This window comes from Pyrus communis, chromosome 11, assembly GCF_963583255.1.
Source record: "Pyrus communis chromosome 11, drPyrComm1.1, whole genome shotgun sequence".
In the NCBI taxonomy this organism is placed as follows: Eukaryota; Viridiplantae; Streptophyta; class Magnoliopsida; order Rosales; family Rosaceae; genus Pyrus; species Pyrus communis.
Genome location: NC_084813.1, coordinates 228,799 through 250,682, shown reverse-complemented (window position 1 = coordinate 250,682; position 21,884 = coordinate 228,799). Strand labels below are relative to the sequence as shown.

At 37.0% G+C, this 21,884-nt stretch overlaps 2 protein-coding genes and 1 pseudogene across 4 annotated transcripts; all 3 read right to left on the bottom strand.

Moving 5' to 3' along the window:
* Window positions 1–492: 492 nt before the first annotated feature.
* LOC137709421 (uncharacterized) lies at window positions 493–9,004 on the bottom strand. 2 transcript variants are annotated; one of them, XM_068448510.1, is made up of 14 exons: window positions 8,777–9,004; window positions 8,225–8,507; window positions 7,615–7,731; window positions 6,755–6,819; window positions 6,415–6,532; window positions 5,851–5,922; window positions 5,118–5,177; window positions 4,880–5,009; window positions 4,598–4,791; window positions 4,268–4,452; window positions 3,483–3,610; window positions 2,676–2,971; window positions 1,941–2,184; window positions 493–1,535 (listed from the first exon to the last, which is right to left on the bottom strand). In XM_068448510.1, the coding sequence occupies exons 2-14, from the start codon at window positions 8,486–8,488 to the stop codon at window positions 778–780; spliced, it is 2,631 nt and encodes an 876-aa protein (XP_068304611.1). In that variant the 5' UTR covers window positions 8,489–8,507; window positions 8,777–9,004; the 3' UTR covers window positions 493–777. The 2 variants fall into 2 exon arrangements, with proteins under 2 accessions (XP_068304611.1, XP_068304613.1); XM_068448512.1 differs by lacking the exon at window positions 8,777–9,004 and having other exon boundaries at window positions 7,615–7,727; window positions 8,225–8,359.
* A 1,521-nt stretch (window positions 9,005–10,525) lies between these two features.
* On the bottom strand, window positions 10,526–13,467 carry LOC137708282 (uncharacterized). Of its 2 annotated transcripts, none has more exons than XM_068447326.1 (4): window positions 13,013–13,467; window positions 12,271–12,854; window positions 11,063–11,578; window positions 10,526–10,932 (listed from the first exon to the last, which is right to left on the bottom strand). In XM_068447326.1, exons 1-4 carry the CDS (start codon window positions 13,305–13,307, stop codon window positions 10,798–10,800), a joined length of 1,530 nt encoding a protein of 509 aa, XP_068303427.1. In that variant the 5' UTR covers window positions 13,308–13,467; the 3' UTR covers window positions 10,526–10,797. The 2 variants fall into 2 exon arrangements, with proteins under 2 accessions (XP_068303427.1, XP_068303428.1); XM_068447327.1 differs by having other exon boundaries at window positions 13,058–13,460.
* An 8,044-nt stretch (window positions 13,468–21,511) lies between these two features.
* LOC137709583 (U4 spliceosomal RNA) lies at window positions 21,512–21,650 on the bottom strand (annotated as a pseudogene).
* Window positions 21,651–21,884: the final 234 nt, after the last annotated feature.

Here is a 21,884-nt window from a genome sequence, read left to right as displayed (position 1 = left end):
TTTGCTGATTGGAACTCCATCCATGCTCTACCTCTTGTCTGTCTTATTAACTATCTTTCCAATTACTCAATAATCAACATATAATAAAACATATACTTTACCAGTTGGTTGGCATTTGAGATTGATAACTGCCTACATCTCCATCTGCTTCATTCAACTTGTTGGTGGGTATAATATTTGTCCCTTACAGCTGTCTGTATATAAACCAAATGAGTAGTGCCTATGCCTAAACCTAATGTGTAATTTCAGTTATGGAAGGGGCCCAGAACAATTGACAAATGTGACGATTGACGATTGAGCTACCTTCATCACCAAACTCATCTAAACCCCAACCAACCAACACACCAGATTGATGTTTGCCTTGCCTCTATCTGCAGAAACCTTTCTTCTTCCTTTTTTACTGTTTGTTTTAACTAAAGTGGTCGAGGTGATTTTTTGGGTAAGGCAAGATTTTGTTGCGTACGGATCAAAATTTAAGAGAAGAACATTATGTAACGGATTCACATTTAGGCAAAACTTCCATAATAAAAGGTTAAGAATAGCTTCTTTAACATCTCAAAAGACATCACGAATCTGTAAAATTAAAACTTTGTTACAAAAAGATGACAAGGGCCTTCTTCGCTTGAGCCAACTTCTGAATTTCTTCCCCTTCACCAAACACGTGACTAAAGACGTCTAACGACACAAATAATGTGAACCAACTCCCTAATTCCTCCCAACCCAAGACGGATTCTAGAGTCTCTAGAAAACAAACTCAATAAACCAAAAATTCTTACATCATTCAGAATCAGAATCTCGATCCACAATATCAGGAAATGAATCCGCATCTGAATCATTACCCAGTTCATATGCAATTCCCTTGCCCTTCTCAGGATTTGAAGTAGACGCTGAATTCTTCTCTCTGCCAAGAAACCCATCACCTTTAGCCACCGGAACATCGTGGCTTGTAACCGTAGTGCTACCTGCTTGATCAGATGGACCACTTCCAAGAGCAACCCTCCCAAAGACTTCTTCAGCAACTCCAACTTTTGAAGACAGACCATTCTCAAGTTGCACTGCAAATTCTTGAACTTGGCAGCATTCAACCATATTTTCATCCCCATTGACTCTCATCTCCACATCCTGAATGGATAATTTCAGCTCCTGTGCACTTCCTCCTAGAGTCTCTTTTCCAAATGAACCATCTACAGCAAGTTTTTTATCCTGATGAACCGTTAGAGTTTTGGATGGCTCTCCCGCCTGCAGAGTCTTGTCTAGGTCACTCATCGGTGCTTCTAATTGTTTACCAGTTGCAAGCCAGCTATTATATAGGTCGTCACAATCTGAATCAGAAGCATCATACGCCATTCCCTGTATGTCACTTGAAAACGGAGTTTGGTGCTTTACACTACCAGAGTACATGTTTTCTGGGAGTTTGTGGCTAACTCCATCCGAGAAACCTGCCAGTGGGAGTGCCCTGGGATGTATAAGGACCTCTAAGGTCAAAAGAGAATGAGCACAAAATCCAGCTACTTTGGTTCCAGTTTCTTGCTTGCCTGCAGAAAACCACTTTCATGTGGTTACAGTAATTAAGGAAATACACGTAAAAGAAATACAAAATTCATCTGTAGCCGTTTCACTCGGGCATATTGCACAAAATATACTTTTCTAATTAAAGAAAAATTATTGAGATGGTTAATATCATTTCATATACGTGTCTCTTTCTTTTTAAGAAAGATGTCTCATGCTTGTCATTGAGTTTTAATTTGTAGATTCAGAAAACAATGTCAGTCTCATACTCCGTAGTTTTCCCTTTTGAGTAATCACGTGTTATTAAAGAGGTGTAATTCCTTCCTCGACATCAGTAATTAGTTGTAATAGATGCCTATTTGTTGTTGTTGATACATCCACGAGATAATCAAAATGAAAAAAGAGATTCCACTTATTCTTGAAGGAATTACCTCTGCGGAAAAGATCGAGACCCTCAGCTAAATAAGGGGGGCGGACACCAGATGAAGAAAGTAATGATGCCAAAAGTGCACGTAGAGCAGCAAGCTGCAAATCACCCAAGATATCAACAGGTTCCTTCAGCTGATATATGTTTTTGTTATCACCAGCACGTCCCCCTTTCATACAATTTGTAGCTATGTCCATCAGAAGAAGGCCAACATCCGATCGCCATCCTTCAGATTTCAACGCACCACCCTGTGCAAAAGACATAGAACCTCTTGTCACTCATTAGTAGTCCTTTGAGGTCAGAAAGAATGATCCACAAGCATTACTTACACAAGTAGATCAGGAACATAAGAACTTTAAAAGACCACACCCGTGTTCTATTAAGACAGAATAATGACAAAATTTGACCACTTAAATATATTTCATCACCAAAGAAAAAAAAATGAACTCAACAAAATCAGCAAGGTGGGCGGATGATTATGTGGTTGCTAAAATTCAGATTTGAAGACTCCATATTGAAATCTAGGATCCAGTAGTCAAGCATCACTACTCTTCTACTTGAGCAAGGACTTTACTATTTCTTACATTAATTATTGACAGAAACCTGATCCAAGACCTTGGATTGACATAAATATCATACACAGATGCATTTGAATCAACATTCTATTCAAGGACATACAGAGTACACTCTCCCTCCACAAAAGGAAAAAAGAAAAAACAAGGACATGGACTACACATACCACAGTCACAAGAGCTTCTAATGCCTCAAGTGCAGCGATTTTCACAGGAATAGGAGATATCGTATGGCTCTTGGGGTTCCCCTCTCCCAAACTACTAGTCTTATGCCACTCAAGAGATCCGCTTGAAGCTCCATGCTTCCTCTTTCTATGGCTAGATTGTGGTGTTGTTTGAAGCAATGCTTCAGTATAAGGCTTTGAGTTTCCACTAGAAGGTGCACCGCCACTCTCATTCACAATGGGATTCAGATCAATCAAAGCATTGTTAGCAACTTCCCGTGCCAAGCTTACTGTCATACCTGATAAGCATATAGTTCCCAATTAACAAAACCAAAAAATGACTTACAGAAGAAGGGCACTAAATGGCAACCAAAATAAAGGGTATCAGGAGAAAGCTTTATGCAGATTCCCTAAACAATTGCTGTCTTAAATAAATGAGGATCATGGACAGAAGCATCACAAGACCATGGCAATATATCAGAAGTAAAGGAACACAGTGGAAGGGTGGTTACTTACTGAATTTGACTTTTTAATGCAAATTCAGGATAGAAGTAGCCATCTCCCCGCACAAGATAGCTAATAAGATCAATGCGTAAACTTTATTTCTAGGATTTCTCAAAAGGAATGACTTTGTTTAATAATATGGCTATGCAGATTAGTTCCTTTCTAGAGGGATTAGGCTTTCTGGATTGGTCAACATATCTTGCTCCATCCCCGTCTTTGTAATGTGACATTAGTATTTAACAGGAAGGTTTCTATTCAGCAGGACGAAAACTAGATTAAAATATATTTACTGAAATTACTGCATACCAAAACCCATGGATATCAGCAAAATCCTTGTGATTGAGTAGACCTTTATCCTTAATTCTGGCAATGCACATCTCTTTAAGTACACTGAAAGAAGATGCACTAAATAAGCAGCATGTGGTAAAAGTTGACTGCAAGGAAGACAACAAGATTACCAGAAAGTTAGCATTCTCACTACTCAAGAGCTAGGAAACAAACTAAAGAAGGAAATATCTTTAAGATGTTTAATAGCTGAGAGAAATAGAACCTAAAAGAAACATCTCTAGCATTCCTAAGTTCAGGACTTGGCATATTGAACTCACATTATAGTTGGGATATCAAGTAAGCATCCCCCCGAATATCACAAGTTCAAGAATTAGGTGTCACCTATTACCCAAACGTTCTATTGAACAAAAATTTATGTTGTTCTAAGATATTCATTGACAAATGGCAAAGACAGTAATATCACTAGAGAGACAATTTATTATATTTCAAGCTTGTGCATCACTAATTGTCAGCTCAAAGAAAAAAACCATTTGTTCTCTCATTGTTTCTTTCCTTTTTTTTCTTTCTTTCTTTCTTTCTTGGGATTTATGCAATTAGACAGAAAATGAGAGTTAGATTATCTACACTTGCACAATATCGGGCAAAAGCCAACAATAGCAGGTCCCCGTTAACAAATTTCCAGGTTAGCATTCAACTATGTCGAAGTTAAAACCCATACCAAAAAATAACAATTAAATGGATAACTCAAATTATATCAGTAAGACACATCTGGTAAATAATAGAAGAAGATATTCTAGATTTACCTGTGCACGCCCTCTATAATAGCAGTGAGGAACTCTAAACCATACAGGTGCAGAAGTGGTAGTTCCGAACAAATAAACTCTTGCTGTGTGGCAGTCATAAAGGGCAGCAGAGAGTGTGGGATGGAACCATCCACAATCAGCACTCTCTCAATAAGGGCAAATAAGGACCGAATAGGAACAGTCACCTATTATTATAAATATATTAGATACTTGAGGACTATCAAATTCATTTGCATTGTGCATAAAACAAGGAAAGACAAGTGGAACCTAATATTATAGTGACACTCAGTTTATCTGTTTTTCTTTTTTTCTCTTTTCACAGAAACCCACCTGAACAGGGTACGAAGTTGTTATCATTGTAGAGCAGCAAACCATCAGTGCAGAGATACTGGACATTGTCAAACGCTGAGAACTCTTTCTTCCCTTCGTTGAATCTTTTCCTGACACTTTATTTCCTCCCAACTGAGGAGGGGGATCTTTTCCTGGGGGAATCAATAATCTAATAATTTCATGGCGTTTCGTTTCTGCAATACAAGTTATTATGAATATCAGTTATTTACCTTAACGCCAATATCAATACAAAAAAATATCAGAATAGCATCATAACTGTACCTTCCTCAAACCCCTGGAAAACATCATTCAGGTGACCGTTAATCATCAATAAAATCTTCTGAATCATTAAGGACCAGCTATCCTCATCCCCTCTTGACTTTGGTAGTAATGCCAGGCAATAAGCAAGTTTCTGAACGTTGAATACCAGACAGAAGTTATTGCAGATGCCAACTATTGTGCCAGAATATTAACACTACATTTTCCTCACATAATTTGGTTCAAACAAACAGGAGTTTACCTTCAGCATGTTATCACTTCCCTTTCCTGACAAAATTGTTGAAGCAATAACATCTTCAACCTGCATAAACATACATTTAAAATTCATTAGCGAGCAAGGTCTAGTGCGGATGTGAGAAAGTCCTTTCTAGTGTTTGTCCAACAAATAAGGGTCTGGAGAGGTGAGGTTTAATGTTCTTGACCGTTATTTCAAGTAACAAGAAAATCTTCTAGGTTTTTCATGTAAAGCGGATCAAATAAGGTTTACCTCTAAGGTATTGTTAACTGGGCTTAACATACCTATGGTATGATGAATATACCTCTAGAACAATTCAAGAGGACATATATCTAGCCAACCATTATTAGGTTTCTATGCATTATCTACGATGAGATAGTATGACCCCCTACAATGAGGTACTCTCTGCAGTATTAACATCATTTTTCAGCTTCTAGCAGGCCACATCTCACAAAGAGAAGTTGTGTCTTTATCGCAAGGTGCAGTTGATAACGTTGTAACTTAATGTTGACAACTTAGAACTGAAATGCCCACACAGTAAGAAATTAGATGATTGTCTGATCCAATTTGGTAAAATTGGCATTTGATTGCTATAAGAACAGGCAAACATGTCTCAATAAATCAAATAATACAAATATACTTCATCCACCAAAAAGAAACTTATTTGATAATATTTACTGTACTTAGCCGTGTACAAATCCAGTAATGGAAGCTCTGTAATGGAGGACAAGGAACTTACACTGTCATAATGACGATTGATGCTCAATGGAAAGAAAGATATAATTGTGCATAACAATCGAACTGCTCCTTCCTGCATGTAATAGCGAAACCATTTCATACATAACTAACATCAATAAAATAAAAATAATAATATTGTCTTACTGAATTATATATTCTATTTTGGACAAATGTAATATATTCACAAGACTAAGGTAAGTCTACAGACTCTACACGAACCATGATAAGCCTACTTCTTAAAGTAATTTTCCAAAATCAAACTTTAAAACCTGTAAATGAAACTTATTGGATTCATGAAGCTATTTTAGCCAGGAACACTGACCATACACAGTAAAACTAAGAACATCGAGCTATTGAATGACTATATCTTTAGCCAGCTTGGCCTCTTCAGGGTTTTATCTTAGAACATCCAAATTTGCAAAACATGGCCGAAGATGTTGCCTTACGACTGCCTTAAATTATGGTCTCTATTTTATAAGTAAATGCAAAAATTCATTCCAAAAAATATCGACCAGAAAGAAAAAACGCTTCTTTCACAGTTATACAACATTGATTAGCAGCTTACCCAAACAACCTCTGAATGATCATCATTTAACAACTTCAAAACTGGTTGAATAATTTGCTGAACAAGTTTCCCGGCATGTGCAGTTCCATCCCTTTTTGCATTTAGAGATCCACCCAACCTAAAAAAACCAAAAGAAAATAGCTTCACACTTGAGGACTGGCACAGTACTAATTTATATAGCCTTCAAATACAATGGATAAGCAATAAGGAATATTAATTCCAGTACAGAATTGCTCATGTAATTTATCAACATTAAATCTTGACTTGATATTATAAAGCAAGATAACAGATATAAGTACCAATGAAAATTCGAGGAATTAATTCGGATATAATATACAACCTTGTGATGAGATCTGACATCGAGGCACAAGAGGCCACCTTCACAAATTGAGAAGTTGTTGTGGGCTGCAAAATGAAACACAGAATAAGATTTAAGTTAAAGATTACCTTAAGAGGGTGGAAGAGGGATAGTTCATATATAAATCAGTTTATTCACAACAAAACCAAAAGTTCAAGGGACAGAATCCATGACAGCACCTAAACCTATATAAATGCAGTCTGAGCTATATCAAAGTTCCAAAAACAAATTGCAACAGAGGATCATGTGATCCAAAAGGACAGAGTGCAAAAAATGAAATGCTTGGGCAGCAGTAAAAAAATAGCTAAGTAACATATAGTATAATCCAAAACGTGAGGGTTTTACAGATCGTTAGGATATTAGGATTTGTGTATTTATATCTGGCATCTCTTTATCTTTATCATTCATTAAGAAGGGAAATGTTTGTAGTTTCTATAATTCGAAAATGTGCCAAAATTGTGAGGATGGGTCTTGTTACATAAGTAGTCCTGTGAATTCTTATATTTTGATTGCCGAACGTGAGACTGATTTGTTTAGTAAAGGCATTGATGCCAAGTGGAGCGCAATTGGGCACCAGGGCCATGTTTAGCATCATAACCATACCATCAATATAAATACACCAAATTTTCCTTAAAGTAGCCGGATGAGGCCTCATGTGTTGATCAATAATATTAATATTCATAGGAAGATTAACAAATCTAATACTGCGTTTGTTCAGGTGAATCAAAACCACAGTTGGCAAGGCATGAAGTGTTATTGTAGAAGCAATGTTTTCTTTACATAAAACAAGTATAACAACTGCATAATGAATATTTAATTTAAGCAAACATTCATCTTGGTACCTGAATATGTGATAGAAGTATCTGGAACCAACCAGAGTATGATTCCAAGAACCGCTCAGAGCTGCATTCCTGACAAGTCACCCCCATCAAACAAATTCCTTCCCAACATTTATCTGGCTACAACAGAAAATATGATCAAAAGAATTCACAAGGAAGACAACGAAAACTCTGTAGAATGAAAACAGATAGTTCTTTATTTGACTCGTCGTAACATGGTGTCAAACTGTTACTTATGCCTCTAGTTGCAACTACTAATATAAAAGGTGACTCATCCCAAAACAATTTTACTGGTTTGGGTCGTAACATGGTGTCAAACTGTTACTTATGCCTCTAGTTGCAACTACTAATATAAAAGGTGACTCATCCCAAAACAATTTTACTGGTTTGGCTTCCTCCATAAAGTGGAATTTAGGGTGCACTTTGCCAGCCTAACATTGATAGCTAAAACTGAAAATTTATCATTCAAAATGAATATATTGGACTTTCCTATAGTACTAAACCCAATTGTTTTCAGTAAACTAAAGAAAATCAAATTTATCATTTTCAAAAAAAGTAAACAAACAAGTAACTTCAATTAAATTGAAATAGTAAAAAACTAATATGCAAATACCATGTCACTAGAAACAAGCTGCACCAAGCGACGGACCCAGGAATCAATAGCGGATTTCCACGTAGTGATTAGCTTTTGGTCAGTCACATCTTGTACAGACTCAGAAAGGAGGTTGTGGGTTTTGATCGCGTAGACTACCTTCGACAGCTCCAATGGACTCCCAGACGGGTGTTTATCGTCGGGGAGGTCTCGGATGAGCGTTTGCAACAGACGAGGCCTCAGAGCAACATCGTACATGTCCTTTACATGGTCGAATGCCACCATTGGAGCCGAAGCTTAAGCTCTGAAATTGAACAGACAGGAAAAAACAGAGGGCCTTAGGGTTTATGAATTTGGTAGTTAAACCCTAATGGGAGGGAGCTTTGGTCTATGTTACAGTTCAAAATTCAACCCAAGTCAATAACTTTCAGTGTTAGGAAATTTCCTACATTGCTTCCCTTCCCCACAAAATAGTAAAATACCATGAATGGTTAACACTCAAATAAATACTCAAATTTACACTTTGCAGAATAATTTAAAAATAAAAAAAAGGAAATCCAGAAAGAAACTTACCAAATATCCGACCAGGGTTGGTGGAGAAGGAGATGGAGGTGTGAGAAGTGAGTGAAGAGACTGATAGAGGCGAATGTTTGGGAGAAAGACGCGTTTACTGTGACAAGTGAAGAACAAGGGCGTCGAGGGAGTTGCAGGTTGGTTAGGGGCAGCAACGATGGGCTAAACATCCGTTCGGATGGGCTTTAGATTTTTTTCCTTTTGGACTACAGCCCAGTCAGTGCGGTGAGCACGCCCTAAAAGTTAGATCCTCCAGGAGATGGGATACTCGAGCCCAGTCAGTAAAAAAAGTTAGGCCTTCCGGGAGATGGGATGCTCTAAAGTATTTTAACGGTTAGATTTTAGTTTTTGTATAACGGTTAAAACATTCGGTGTATCTTTTAAATAGCTAGTGCATATGTATGAAGTGGTAAAAAAGATGTGTAAATTACCATTTAATATTATAGTCTAATGGAATTTATCTTTATTTGTAAGTGAGAAATTTTAGATTCAATTCTCGTAAAAATCGAATTCGAATCACGTTATTGCTAGACCATTGTGAGGTTTAACTCACTCTTCCAGCTCTTACGTGTGATAACAACATCACCCTTCTTTTAATCATGTTTGTCCTTTAATCACGATGAGAGTGCGTGTATTAACCATTTTTTTCTCCAAGTGACAGCTTGCAGCTGATGTTTGGTGTCATCTTTTCTTCTCGCCCTTTATCCAAAATCCTCTCCTTATCATACGTCTGTCATGGAGGATGTTAGGTGATTTCCAGGAATGGAATACCACATTTTCCCATTTGGTTGTGTGAATACTTCCTTTTTGGCCTCGGTTGCCTAATTTCTTTCTTTTGACAAAACGATAAAACAATTACAGAAAAAATCATCCAATGTACGAGAAGAAAATTCGAATTTGAATGGACCACTTGACCAAACTCATGTTTGCAAACATATGAGTGAGTAAGCTGCCACACATAAGTTGGCAAAGTACAATTTTAGTTATTTAATTCTAGCAACGTCATTGGAGATGTTTAATGGAATTTGTTGTTAAGCGTTTCAGGGCTCTCGTGAATATGCCGTGAAAGGTGCGAGACATGAAGATGAAGGCCAAGTGTTAACCAACACAACAGACGCAGATGGATGGTCAGCGTCAGACGATCCCGTGACTCAAAAAGCCTCGTTTCCACATCAAACTTTGGGCGCTCGCGCGTTTCCCACCACCAACCCCACATGGCACATGGTGGTGTAAATCCGAGTCATTTGATTGGACCAATTTTGTCAAATATTGGTTTGGTTTGTTGCAAAGCAGAGTGGTGGGTGGTTCTTGCTTCAAATGGAGACGACACCCTACCAAAGTCTTCTGCAATTTGCTTTTCCCATTGCGTTGTACAGTGCCAACTTCAATGGCCAACCGCAACCAAGCAGCTCAAAGTAGGAGAGGACTTTCATGCCATTTTGTTAGTATTTCAAATCCAATACTAATTGTAATGTGATGAAAAAAAAATGATAATACGTAATTGACTTGAAATATTGTCACAATAACATTTCAGTTTGTCAACATCCTTTTGGTGTTATGAAGACGATAATTTGGTAACTTGAGTTCAACTAGAGGCATTAACAAATGGTTTTGCAGTAGACTTGTTACTCAAGTGATTAAGGACTTATGCCCAAATACCCGAAGCTCGTAATTTCACAACTTTATTGGGCTTACACTATAAAAATACACTCACATTTGGAGGCAGAATTTGATGATCTCCTTGTGATATTGAGAAGAATTGAAGAATGTTCACAATGACTTCAAGTTGAAGGCAAACAGGAGTACAGGGAGGGCCGGGGATTGGTGGGGAAGCAAAGCCCACCCTTACGGGCTTGTTTTGGCTTTCCTATTCCCATCACCCTTATAAATCCTGGAACACATTTCTCTTCGTTCAATCGGTCTAAACCCTACAACACCTAGCTCTAAACATATTTAGGATGAACAATTGAAATGATGAAAATGGTTGGAGAAAAATGCTGGTATGGATCTGGAGTTATAAATTATTTTGGGGGTGTATAAATAACGTCGAAGTCGCTTAGAGTCCACTCTGCCACTTCATCTTTGTCACTAACAAAAATTTCTGTACCAACATCAATTGATCCCCATATCCTTCTAGCAGGAGTGGTGCCTGGATCCTACAAATCAGAAACAAAAAATGAATATCAATCGCATGAAGTACACAAATAGTTTTAACTAAACACGAAATAGTTACCAAAGATGCCGTAAATTAAACAAAGTTTAGTTCAATTAATTAGCGAAAATTACCTGGTAGTAGTGGAGTCTACTGGATAGGCCACCAACATCAAGCTCCCAAGTTCTAGCATCCCCAATCCAACCCTGCCCTTGTTTGGTTGGATACCCATACTCGGCCCAGATGGGGTGAGGGAGCAACTGAACTATCTCTTGTGCCTGGGGATTACTGTAAGGATCACATACGCTTACAGGTTTCTCTAAATGTTTAGCATTTCCCGGAGCACAGTAGTAGTGATAAGCCCCATATGGGAAGTTGGCAGTGTCGTTTCTATAAATTTTTCTGTCGTCTGGAGTGATATGGTACGGCGGGCAATTGCCTAAACCTGTGGGGCTGCACCAAGCAGGAGTTTCCGGGTTTATGATCATCTCCGTGTATCTGGTCACGTCCGTGAGCACATCCCCGTCACAGGGTTTGCCGTTGTTCTTCCAACAGCTACCAATGTCAATGAGGTAAAACTGGCTCTTGGGTCCTCCTCCTTGTTTGATGTCCAAAGTCAGCCTGACTTTAAAATTAGGTGACTCTGGAGGCTGAAAATTGACTTTGAATCGTAAGTTATCCGATTAAATAGACTTATAATCCATCTCTTCTAAAATAATCTAGAAGCAATTATATTAGAAAACATGGGCAGATCCAACTCAAACAAAGATGATTATGCTTATAATTGGACACAAGTTATTCATCTCTAATTAATTGCGGCTTTAGGTGAAAATTCGTAGTTAGACCGCTTAAATCAGTGGCCTTGTGACCTTCACTAGATGAAATCTTCACTAGATGAACAACTCGAGGGTTGGCCTAATAGTACCACTAACAATTGAAAAAGGTCCAGAGTATGAAGTTTCTAACACCGTTGACCATGATTTGGTATGAAATGCCATCTAACAGGATTGAATAATTAATCGTTTCATGCAAAATGGACAGAGACAGATACAAGATTAATTATTCATAAAAATCCTCAGCTGAATAAATTAACACAAAAATCCAGTTAGCTTAACGGATTCTTAGCCGTCCAATTATGTCCTTGTCTTGTTAATTGTTACTTTGTTATTTGACGTAAACAAGGAAAGCATATGTCCTGTTTGCCAATCACCACATTACATATTTTCTTATCACCAAGACAAGCAATAAGACTAAACTGTGTGCACGCAATTAAAAGTGTAAGCAACGTAATTGGATTCGAGTGCTTGAAATTATATTGGGATGAATCGATTATTCTACTTACAATTTTGAGCATTCCTCTTGTATCATAGTGATAGCCACCAGAATATCCTTGGGTTGCATCAGCTCTGAGGTAGAGCATCAGCCATGGATACTTCTTTGAAGTCTTGAGTATGTGCCTGAACTCCCAGCTTCCAACACCAAGTTTCTTCTTCCATTCCACCTCGTAGAAAGATATCGAATCGAGCCCATCGCTGGGGTTGGATCCCAGATCATAAGTCCCATTGAAACTTCCTCTCATTGTGGTATTACCATCTAGCACAGTCCTCTGGTGGACCACAGTGGGTTGATTCATACAGCCCTTCCCAAAGCAAGGGAACCTTCCGGGATCGCTAAAAGGCGGTGTCTTTTTCCCATTGGAAGGGCACAGCCCAGCCATTGTGTCAAAGTTTCCATTTTTGAGCATAATCATCCAGAAATGCCACGGTTTTGGAGACTCTTGGACTTGACACAGAGAACCCAGATACAGCTCCTTCTCCACTGCATAAAGGTCCACATTGTTCAAAGCCCCCTGGCTTATCCCTGGGAATGGAGTCCCCACCCCAAGCAAGTTGTCTTTTTCGCTCACTCCGTGTTTTAAGGAAGTACCTAAGATTAACAGATTAATTCATCAGAGTTAATTAAGAATTATACAGTGACAAACATTGACAAGAAATTGGAGCATTTATCAAACAAATGGTGAGCAAATAAATAAATGATTGAAGCAAATTGAGAAGTGAAACAAAAAAACAAAAAGAAAAACCCACTATTTTTCGTCAGTTTCTTTGTTGATTTATGGTGGTTGTGCTTACTTGTGAGATTAAAGCAATCAGCAGCTCTGGGACTGCCCATATCAGGTGCTTCTTCTCCAACTTCATTGCAGAAGTTCCAAGCTTCCAAGGCCACTCTCAGCTCATCCCTCCTCATTCCTGGGTCCCCAACTGCTGAGGCATAATCACTTTTCCTAGAAGCAAAAGCACCATCAATGAGCAGCAGAAGAATCAGATGTGACAATAACAAAGAAACATGCATCATCTGATTCTGATTCTGATCCTTCTTCATGGCTCTCTCTTCTGTTCTCAGAGAAAGAGCAAGATGGTGCAACTTATATATCTACGATATTTTGGGAATGCTGGTGAAGTGCGGATGTTGGCCAGTTCCTCCCTCTATTTTTTTTATTCTGAAAATATTTAACTAATTAAATCGCCGAATATGTGTTTGTTAATCGGATTATTATTAATCTGTTAAAAGTTATAAAAGTATAGACTCTGTTCTTTTACGTTTCACCTAAAGCAACAAAGGTCTTTTGTGGACCCTCTGTCTCTCTCAAGCTAAACCGAGTTCTTTTCATACGATAATACTATTTACACCCATTTTTATATACAATAATACTATTCACATTTATTTTTTTTTTCTACACATTTTTTTTTAATCTATCAAATAGAATAAATTGAGAAAAATTAATAAAAGTATATGAAATATTAAAATAAATATGTAAATAGCATTATCTTTTCTCATATTGTTAAATAGTCAAATCAGACCTGTTATTTCTATTAAAATCCCAATTGATAAAACAAATTACAACACAAAATTAAGAAATTTGCTAGCATATATTTAATAAAATACACCAGATCTTTTAGGATGAAAGTCGAGCTAATAAGTGATCAAATTATCCATTTCTATAAAACCTTGACCTTTTCTTTTTCTTATTTTCAATATTATTGCTTTAGTTTTGAATTTAATAGCGTGACTCCAACTTCCATTCAAAAAAAAAAATAGCGTGACTCCAACAAGAAGCAACTATCGAACTCCAACTAGAAGCAACTATCGATTCGCTGGAGGGGATACCATAGTCGGTCACAAGTGGGACCTTTTATGGTGTAAAAGACGCATGAGCCGAACTAGTCTGGAAAGAGAGGAGGACTTAAAAGGGGTCAAGAAGTCAAGCAGTTCGGGTTCTCGGTCGGTTCCTGTTCCGCCCGGTTCATAACTAGAAAATTCGCGCATAGAACTAAAAATCAAGAGCTCCGAGATAATAAAGACCGAGAAGAATGACTCAATAACACTTTTACATGTTCCTCGTTTTAATAGAACAACGACTTATGTAGATCTGTATGTCATTTTTGTATCAAACTCATTGCATGTAAATACATGGTTGTCGCAAATAAGGTTTTACAACCTAAATCTCTTTTTATTCATATTCATTTGCCTTTTCTAATTTTTTATCGTTTATTTTTGTGGTGAAGGGTGGCAATTGTCCATTAATGGGCACTGGTTCTTCTTGTAATTTATCACTTTCGTAATGAAAGTTGGGATGGTCACAGATCTTTATCAGATTTATGAAACCTAAATTTTTTGCCTGGAATGTAAAATGATATTCTCCTTTTTGACCTTTTCAACCATTTACAGGAGAATCAAATCTTAACTGTTTAATTCATTTTGCCTATTTTTTGGGCCAACTTGAATTTTATTTGGACTTAAGAAACTAATCGTATATTATTATTTGTCACGTCATATCAATCGGTAATAAAAAGTTAAAAAAGATAATGAGTATGGGCGTGTTTGTAGAAATAGTAGACGAACATAATATCTAGCAGTCAAAGTAGTCCACCTGTTGATGATGTTATTATACATGGCACTACCTAGCTACTAACTTTACAAATTCAATTCAACTTAAGACTCCTAAATGAGTTTGTTTACGGGCTCCTTCGAGCCTAGTGCATCTTCCCACAATTAATCGTAATCATTATTCCATCTAGATAAGGACAAACACTATATGTATATATTATTTTTTATTACAAACGTTTTTTTACGTACTTTTAAAATGATTAAACATATTTTCGGTGAGAGTGTTTTCGAATTTCAAAAGCATTTAAGATGCATTTTGAGAGAAACACCAATTATGTGTTTTTTGTTTTTTGTTTTTTTTTTTTTTTTGCAGAAAATACTTTCATCAAAAAGATTTTTAATCATTTTAAAGTGACTTCCAACCACACCCTACATTTGGATTAGTGACATGGTCTTAGTTTAATACAAGACCAGACAGATTATGTAATATGCCTACGCATTTAATCCTGAGAACATGCCTGGCTGCCTGCAATCCGATCGAGCTTCAACATTTCACAAGCACCAGAGAAACCACTCACCAGAATGCATTACCAAAACTAATATATATATATATATATATATATATATATATATATATATGTCCATTATCCTGTCATGAATGAAAGGACCATATATATGAATTATTTGAGTTATTAAGGAACAGGTAATGTTAGGTGGTGGATACAGATTTGATCAAATGATATATTTATATATGCACATACACACCCACAGATAAGTTTGTCTCATATATGCCTACTTACTCCTCAATAAATTGTGTTCTCTAACTGATCATCTTCTTTGCAACTTGCTTTTGCCACCATATTAAGTCATTTTCTTACTCCTAATTTTATACATACGAGTACATGCCCATGAAAATCTGATAGTGATACAAAAGTTCAGAGATTGCGTTTGATAACAATTTTGTTTTTTAGTTTTGATTCTATTTTTTTTTATTTGAGACTATGTAGAAAAAAAAAACAAAAGAGGGATGAAGAAGGGTGATAGAGAGAGAGAGAGAGAAAGAAAGAGTCAGTCCCAAAACAAATTAAGGCCTAATACGACTCGAGAGTGCAATGAGACCTTTCTAATTTCACACTTTAGCATAATATTTTTGGACTAACTACATTTATACCCTTTACGTTTGGAGAGATTCTCTAAATCTGTCAAGAAGTTTCAATTTTCTCGCTTTGGTCGTAAAATTATAGTCCTTTGCGAGAACATACAAGTATAAGATCCATTCCTATGTTGATGTGGAAGTCACAACTGCACCATATGAACCAAAACTAGTCACCATGGAGCTTCAACTTCTCTTGAATCAAAAACAAACCACACATTTTGGCCCCAACTTCTCTAGTATAACCCTTTTGATAACCATTTATTTTTTATTTTTGGCTTCATCTTTTGTGTCTGATATGAGGAAAAATAATTGGGACAAAGGAGGGATAAAAAGCGTGATGTGAGAAAATGAACAAAAACAAAATCTTGAAATTGAAAGCAACTAAAACTAGTCTTTATTACGCATTTCTTTTACGTCTTTCCTATCATCCTTTGTCCACTTTTTCTTCATCCCTCTATTCCGCTATATATATTCCTCATTTCTTACGAAAAAAAATAATATGAAAACCAAAAACAAAACATGAAATGGTTACCAAATAGGGCATAAGTGGTTCTTATTTTAGCACCAACTAGAGTAGGGTATTTGTGTCATGCCCCGATTCCGACATACAACCAACACGTAATGTCATCACATTCCTGTTTATCTATCATGTCTCGCCTCAGAGACAAGACCCATACACAATTATTGATTTAACCACACATTCATTTTCTTTTATTTCATGGCTGCATCTAACCTTAGCGTTAGACTGCCTACATACCCTAAGAATGGATCAAGCCATTCGTAGTTCACCATTCACTAAACTCAGACATTTATCCCAGTGCGTTCTAATAGGAAGGCATAACATTCCTCAATCAATTATTGAGATTTGACAAGCATGAATTACTAGATTCAAGGCTACATAACAAACCCCCATGATAACCAAGATTTCCATTTCATCCATCTTATAAATCACTATGTACATAATACCGCAATTTATAGCATGCAACATCTCAAAAAAACCAACGAAGCACAATATTATTCTCTATCCACATTGGTTAACGAATCTAATCATATCCAACATCATTCCACAATCACTCCAATTAATCAATCCCAAGAATCAAAGATGCACGATATTAATGTCTGACTACGTTAATCAATCAATGAAATAACATATCATTTCATGAATTTAATTAAAGAACTCTACATAATTCCCTACTTGGATTATAAATGATAACATGGTAAATTTCATTTATATTCACAAGAACTAGTGTGGTTAATCCCCATTCACTTGAATCTAGGGTTCCAGACTAACTTATGAAAATGAGCAAGAGCGAGGATTCCGGACCACTCAACGGAATCCAACTAAATATGGCACCTACCGAAATGTTCCAAGTACCACTAATCCTCATCACCTCTGGTATGCATATGGTCCCCCATTGCGGATATACCAAGCAGAACCATAGGCATAATCTAAGTGTGCGGGCAATGATCACCCATTGCGGATATACCAAGCATGATCACCCCTGTAAAACGTATGGTCCCCCATTAGGGATATACCAAGCAGGACCACATCCTAACTCTAGATAGTGATCACTCATCGCGAATATACCAAGCATGATCACTCCTAGAATGCATATGGTCCCCCATCGCGGATATACTAAGCAGAACCATATGCATAGTCTAATAACGTAGGCAGTGATCACCCATCGCAAACATACCAAGCACGATCACCTCTAACAGTCCCCCATCACGAATATACCAAGCATGACTGTATCCTATAACTCTACGTAGTGATCACACATCGCGGATATACCAAGCATGATCAATCCTAGAATGCATATGGTCCTCCATCACGGATATACCAAGCAAAAACATAAGCATAGTCTATTCGTGCAGGCGGTGATCACCATCGCGAATATACCAAACATGATCACCCCTGTAATACGTATGGTCCCCCATCAAGGATATACTAAGCAGGACCATCCATGTACCACTGCTACATGATGCAGTCGCATCATACATTCTATACCATACGTCAGTTCATCATGAATCTCAATTTCACGAATATACACTATCGACTCCACCTAACCTAACAATATGTAAATAACAACATGGTCACGCAATAACATTTGTACGAGTACAACTTTAGAAAACATGGAACATGTAAAAGTCAAATATAAGTATGCTATCTTTTGAAATTAATTAAATGATAAGCAAATACCATACACAGCCTTCTCTATATCGGCCTCTATACATAAAAACCAATAGGCATATAATTCTTACTGTAAATCCCTATTATACAAATCACATATCATGTTGTATATATATAAAGCAATGAATCAAAATAGAAAGAGCCATCGGGTTTCCCTCTAATTACTACTTCCTACTTTTCTGAACCATAAACCATATTAATTCTGTAAATAACAACCTATAATCAGTCATTAGAATAATAAAGAAATTTGGATTGTTTAACCATATGTGCAAGCTACAGGTTGACTAAAGGTGAAGTAGTTTGTTCCCTAATCCTTTCTTGCACTTGAAACTAATCAATTAGTAGCCAAAGTAATATCGTATATCCTTTTGTTTAACATGCAACATAAACATTATTTTAGTACAACATATACTTCAATTAACGACACTAGTATAAAGCAAAGTAATTTAAAGAAAAACTCGGATAAGAATTGAATAATGTAGAAATAACACTCTTTCTCTCTACAAAAGTTGCATAAAACTGCTTTGATCAACCAAGTTTAAGCTCATAATGAACGCTCAAACCTGAACCAAATGGTATCAACTTAGATGGTTTTTTTTTTTTTTTTTTTTTTTTTGGAGGCTTGTTTTGTGTACTTTAAAATCATATAATATTGGTAGATAACGGAGCCCTAAATTGAAAGTTATGCTAACTATAAAATGGAGTCCCAAAACTGGAAATACAGAACTTGCTGCTGTCTGGCAGCCCTGTGACTCAACTTTGGACATGATTTTGATCAATCAAAATTCAACAGAATTGAGTGAAATCAGATGGGTTTTGATCACGGACATGTCTATTTTCAAAACACACAATATTAGATCAAAAGGAGCTCACAAGGACATAGAAATCAAAAGCCAAAGTAGGCTACTTGAAACATAGTTTCTCTCTGCAAAATGAATAAGTTTCCTGCGATTTAGAACCCATACTCGTTTAATCTAATTTACAATTTCAGGGCAATTCCAAACTATCCAGGAATCATATTTAACTTCTATTTCAATGTGTTAACTTACCTATATCATGCTTAATTCTTCCTCTTTTAGCCAAATACTACAAAAAATACAATAAAATTAAAGTATGTACCTTTTCTTGTTTCATCTTGCAAGTGAACTCGTTGCTCCATTGTTTGCAAGCACAGCTTCAGTCATTGTTCCTGTTTGCCCATTTGTATCTCGCAGCATGAGAGTCAATTGAGTAGACAGGGATGTTGCTTCTGTTTGCAATGTCTGGACATTCTGTTCTTCGTTCCTCTACCAAAATACACATGCTTCGCCGGAAAATTGTAGAAACTCGTCCGAAAAGCCGGACTTCGTTGGAGCTTCTCGATTCGTTATCTAAATTTCATTTTTTTCAAAATTAAGCACAAGGGGGGAGTTCGTGGCGAGATGGAAATTATGAATGATAGTTTTGTGATTTGGGTTTGCCGGATAACGCGGCTTCGACTCCTTGTCAGCCTTGTCCGTGTCGTATGAGGAAGGAAAGAGAGGGATGGACTTGGAGTGAGAGAGTTCTCGAGAGTTCAGGAAATAAGTGTCTATCCCCCGAACCCCACGACAAGAAAATTAAAATACTCTCTCTCTTGCTGCCATCTGGCAGCTTCTAATCTTCATTTCTTTTCTTTCTTTTTTTTTTTCCTCGTATTCGTCCCTTTCCAAATTAATGGAACCCTAAAAATATTAAATTTCTATTTTATTTAAGAAACTTGTAACATCTATAACGTCTTCTTTCTCGTTCCGATTCACGAACAACATTCGCCTATGGGCTCTTAGGGTTGAGCTCAATTCGAAAACATTAAGAGTGACTCCCGAAAGTCTACAGATTTAAATAATTATTTTCAAAAATTCAAACTTTGTAATTAAGTAATTAAAACCTAAAATTAATTTAAATTCGTAAAAATGATATAAAATTCTGAGAATACAAAATACGTAAATTACAATAGTAAAATCCAAGAATGGGATTTCACAATTTGACAATATTGTCATCATTTTTCATTTTAGTGTTGTTATTGACACTCCAAACACTAATTACACAGTTTTCATAAATGTATTTTTATTTCCACGTACGTAGAAAATTAGAGAAATGCTTGGGAAACTCTCTCAAAGTGACACTCTCTATGAACTATCTACCACCTAATAGTTTAACTCAATTTTCATGCTAATTTTATAAAACATTGTATCAAAAATATTAAGTAGTAAAGTGTCCCATTTTTTAGAGAATCCTTTTAGCATTTCTCAAAAAATTAACATGCCATGCGCAATGTAACATCCCACATCGCCTAGGGAAGTGATCCTTATATGTATATTCTCATCTCTACCTAGCACGAGACCTTTTGGGAGCTCACTGGCTTCGGGTTCCGTAGGAACTCCGAAGTTAAGCGATAAGGGGGCTTGAGCAATCCCATGATGGATGACCCACTGGGAAGTTGCTCGTGAGTTCTCAAAAACAAAACCGTGAGGGAATGGCAAGCCCAAAGCGGACAATATCATGCTACGGTAGTGGAACGGGCCCGGGAAGTGATCCGTCCCGGGCCCGGGAAGTGATCCGCCCCGGGCCGGGATGTGACACGCAAAAGGTATAGACACCGAATTGGCAAATCAACAAGCCAAATAAGGCTCTAAGGCCATCTCCAACCGAGGGTTGGCCAGAGGGCTAGTTTTAGCCCTTTGGCCCTCCAAGATTCTCCAAGATATTAATATTTTAATGAACAGTACAGGGCCATATTTGCCTCCGTCTCCAACCGAGGGCCAAAGGGCCAGAGAGCTCGTTTTAGCCCTGTCACAAAAAATTGTCTCCAACCAAGGGCCAAATGGCTACAGGGCCAAACATAATTTATTATTTAAAAACTACAAATTAAATGTTGGAGATGACCTAATACCAATGTAAATCAAGGAAAAGATTTTTATCACAAATGGTGCCTGAAATTGATCATCACTATCAAGATGGTTCCTGAAATTAAAAATCAATCAATGTAGTCTTTGAAAATAGGTGTTGCAAATCAATATGGTTTTTCTGTCACACTTATGTTAAAAGTTCTGTTAAGTGCTGATGTGGCACATAAATGGGCCCCACAAGATTTACGGGTTTTTATCACAAATGGTCCCTAAAATTAACTCACACTATTAATATGGTCATTGAAATTGAAAATCAATCAATATAGTCCTTGAAAATAGGTGTCCAAATCAATATGACCATTTCGCCACAATTCTGTAAGAAATTTGTTATGAGTTGATGTGGGTTTAATAATTAATTAAAAAAGTTGTCGAAATACATTTTTGCACAATGAAATTTTTTTTTTCTTATAGTAGGGCCTACTCCGAAAATAGCTCCCTTCCATAAATTCTCAAAGGCATAAGGCTTAACCAAGGCCTAAGAGGGGGTGTGAAAATAGTTTTCAACCAACAATAGATGCACATCGGTTATAACCTCATTATCTCAAGGCAGACCTCGTCATTCTTTGTATCACCAGACCACCAGGGAAGCGCCGAACAAGCTCTCCAAGATTAAGGTTGTAAGGATGTTGATCGCCTAAATATTAATGGTGATGTCCCAGAAGTCGTTGCCAATGGGCCAAGTCGCCACCAAAGGTGATCTCGATCCAGATTCAATTCGGTGAAGGGTGTCGAAGTGTGTAAAAATGGGTGTATTGAGATTTCTTTTTTAGAGAATAGAGCGTGAATGAGGTATAGAA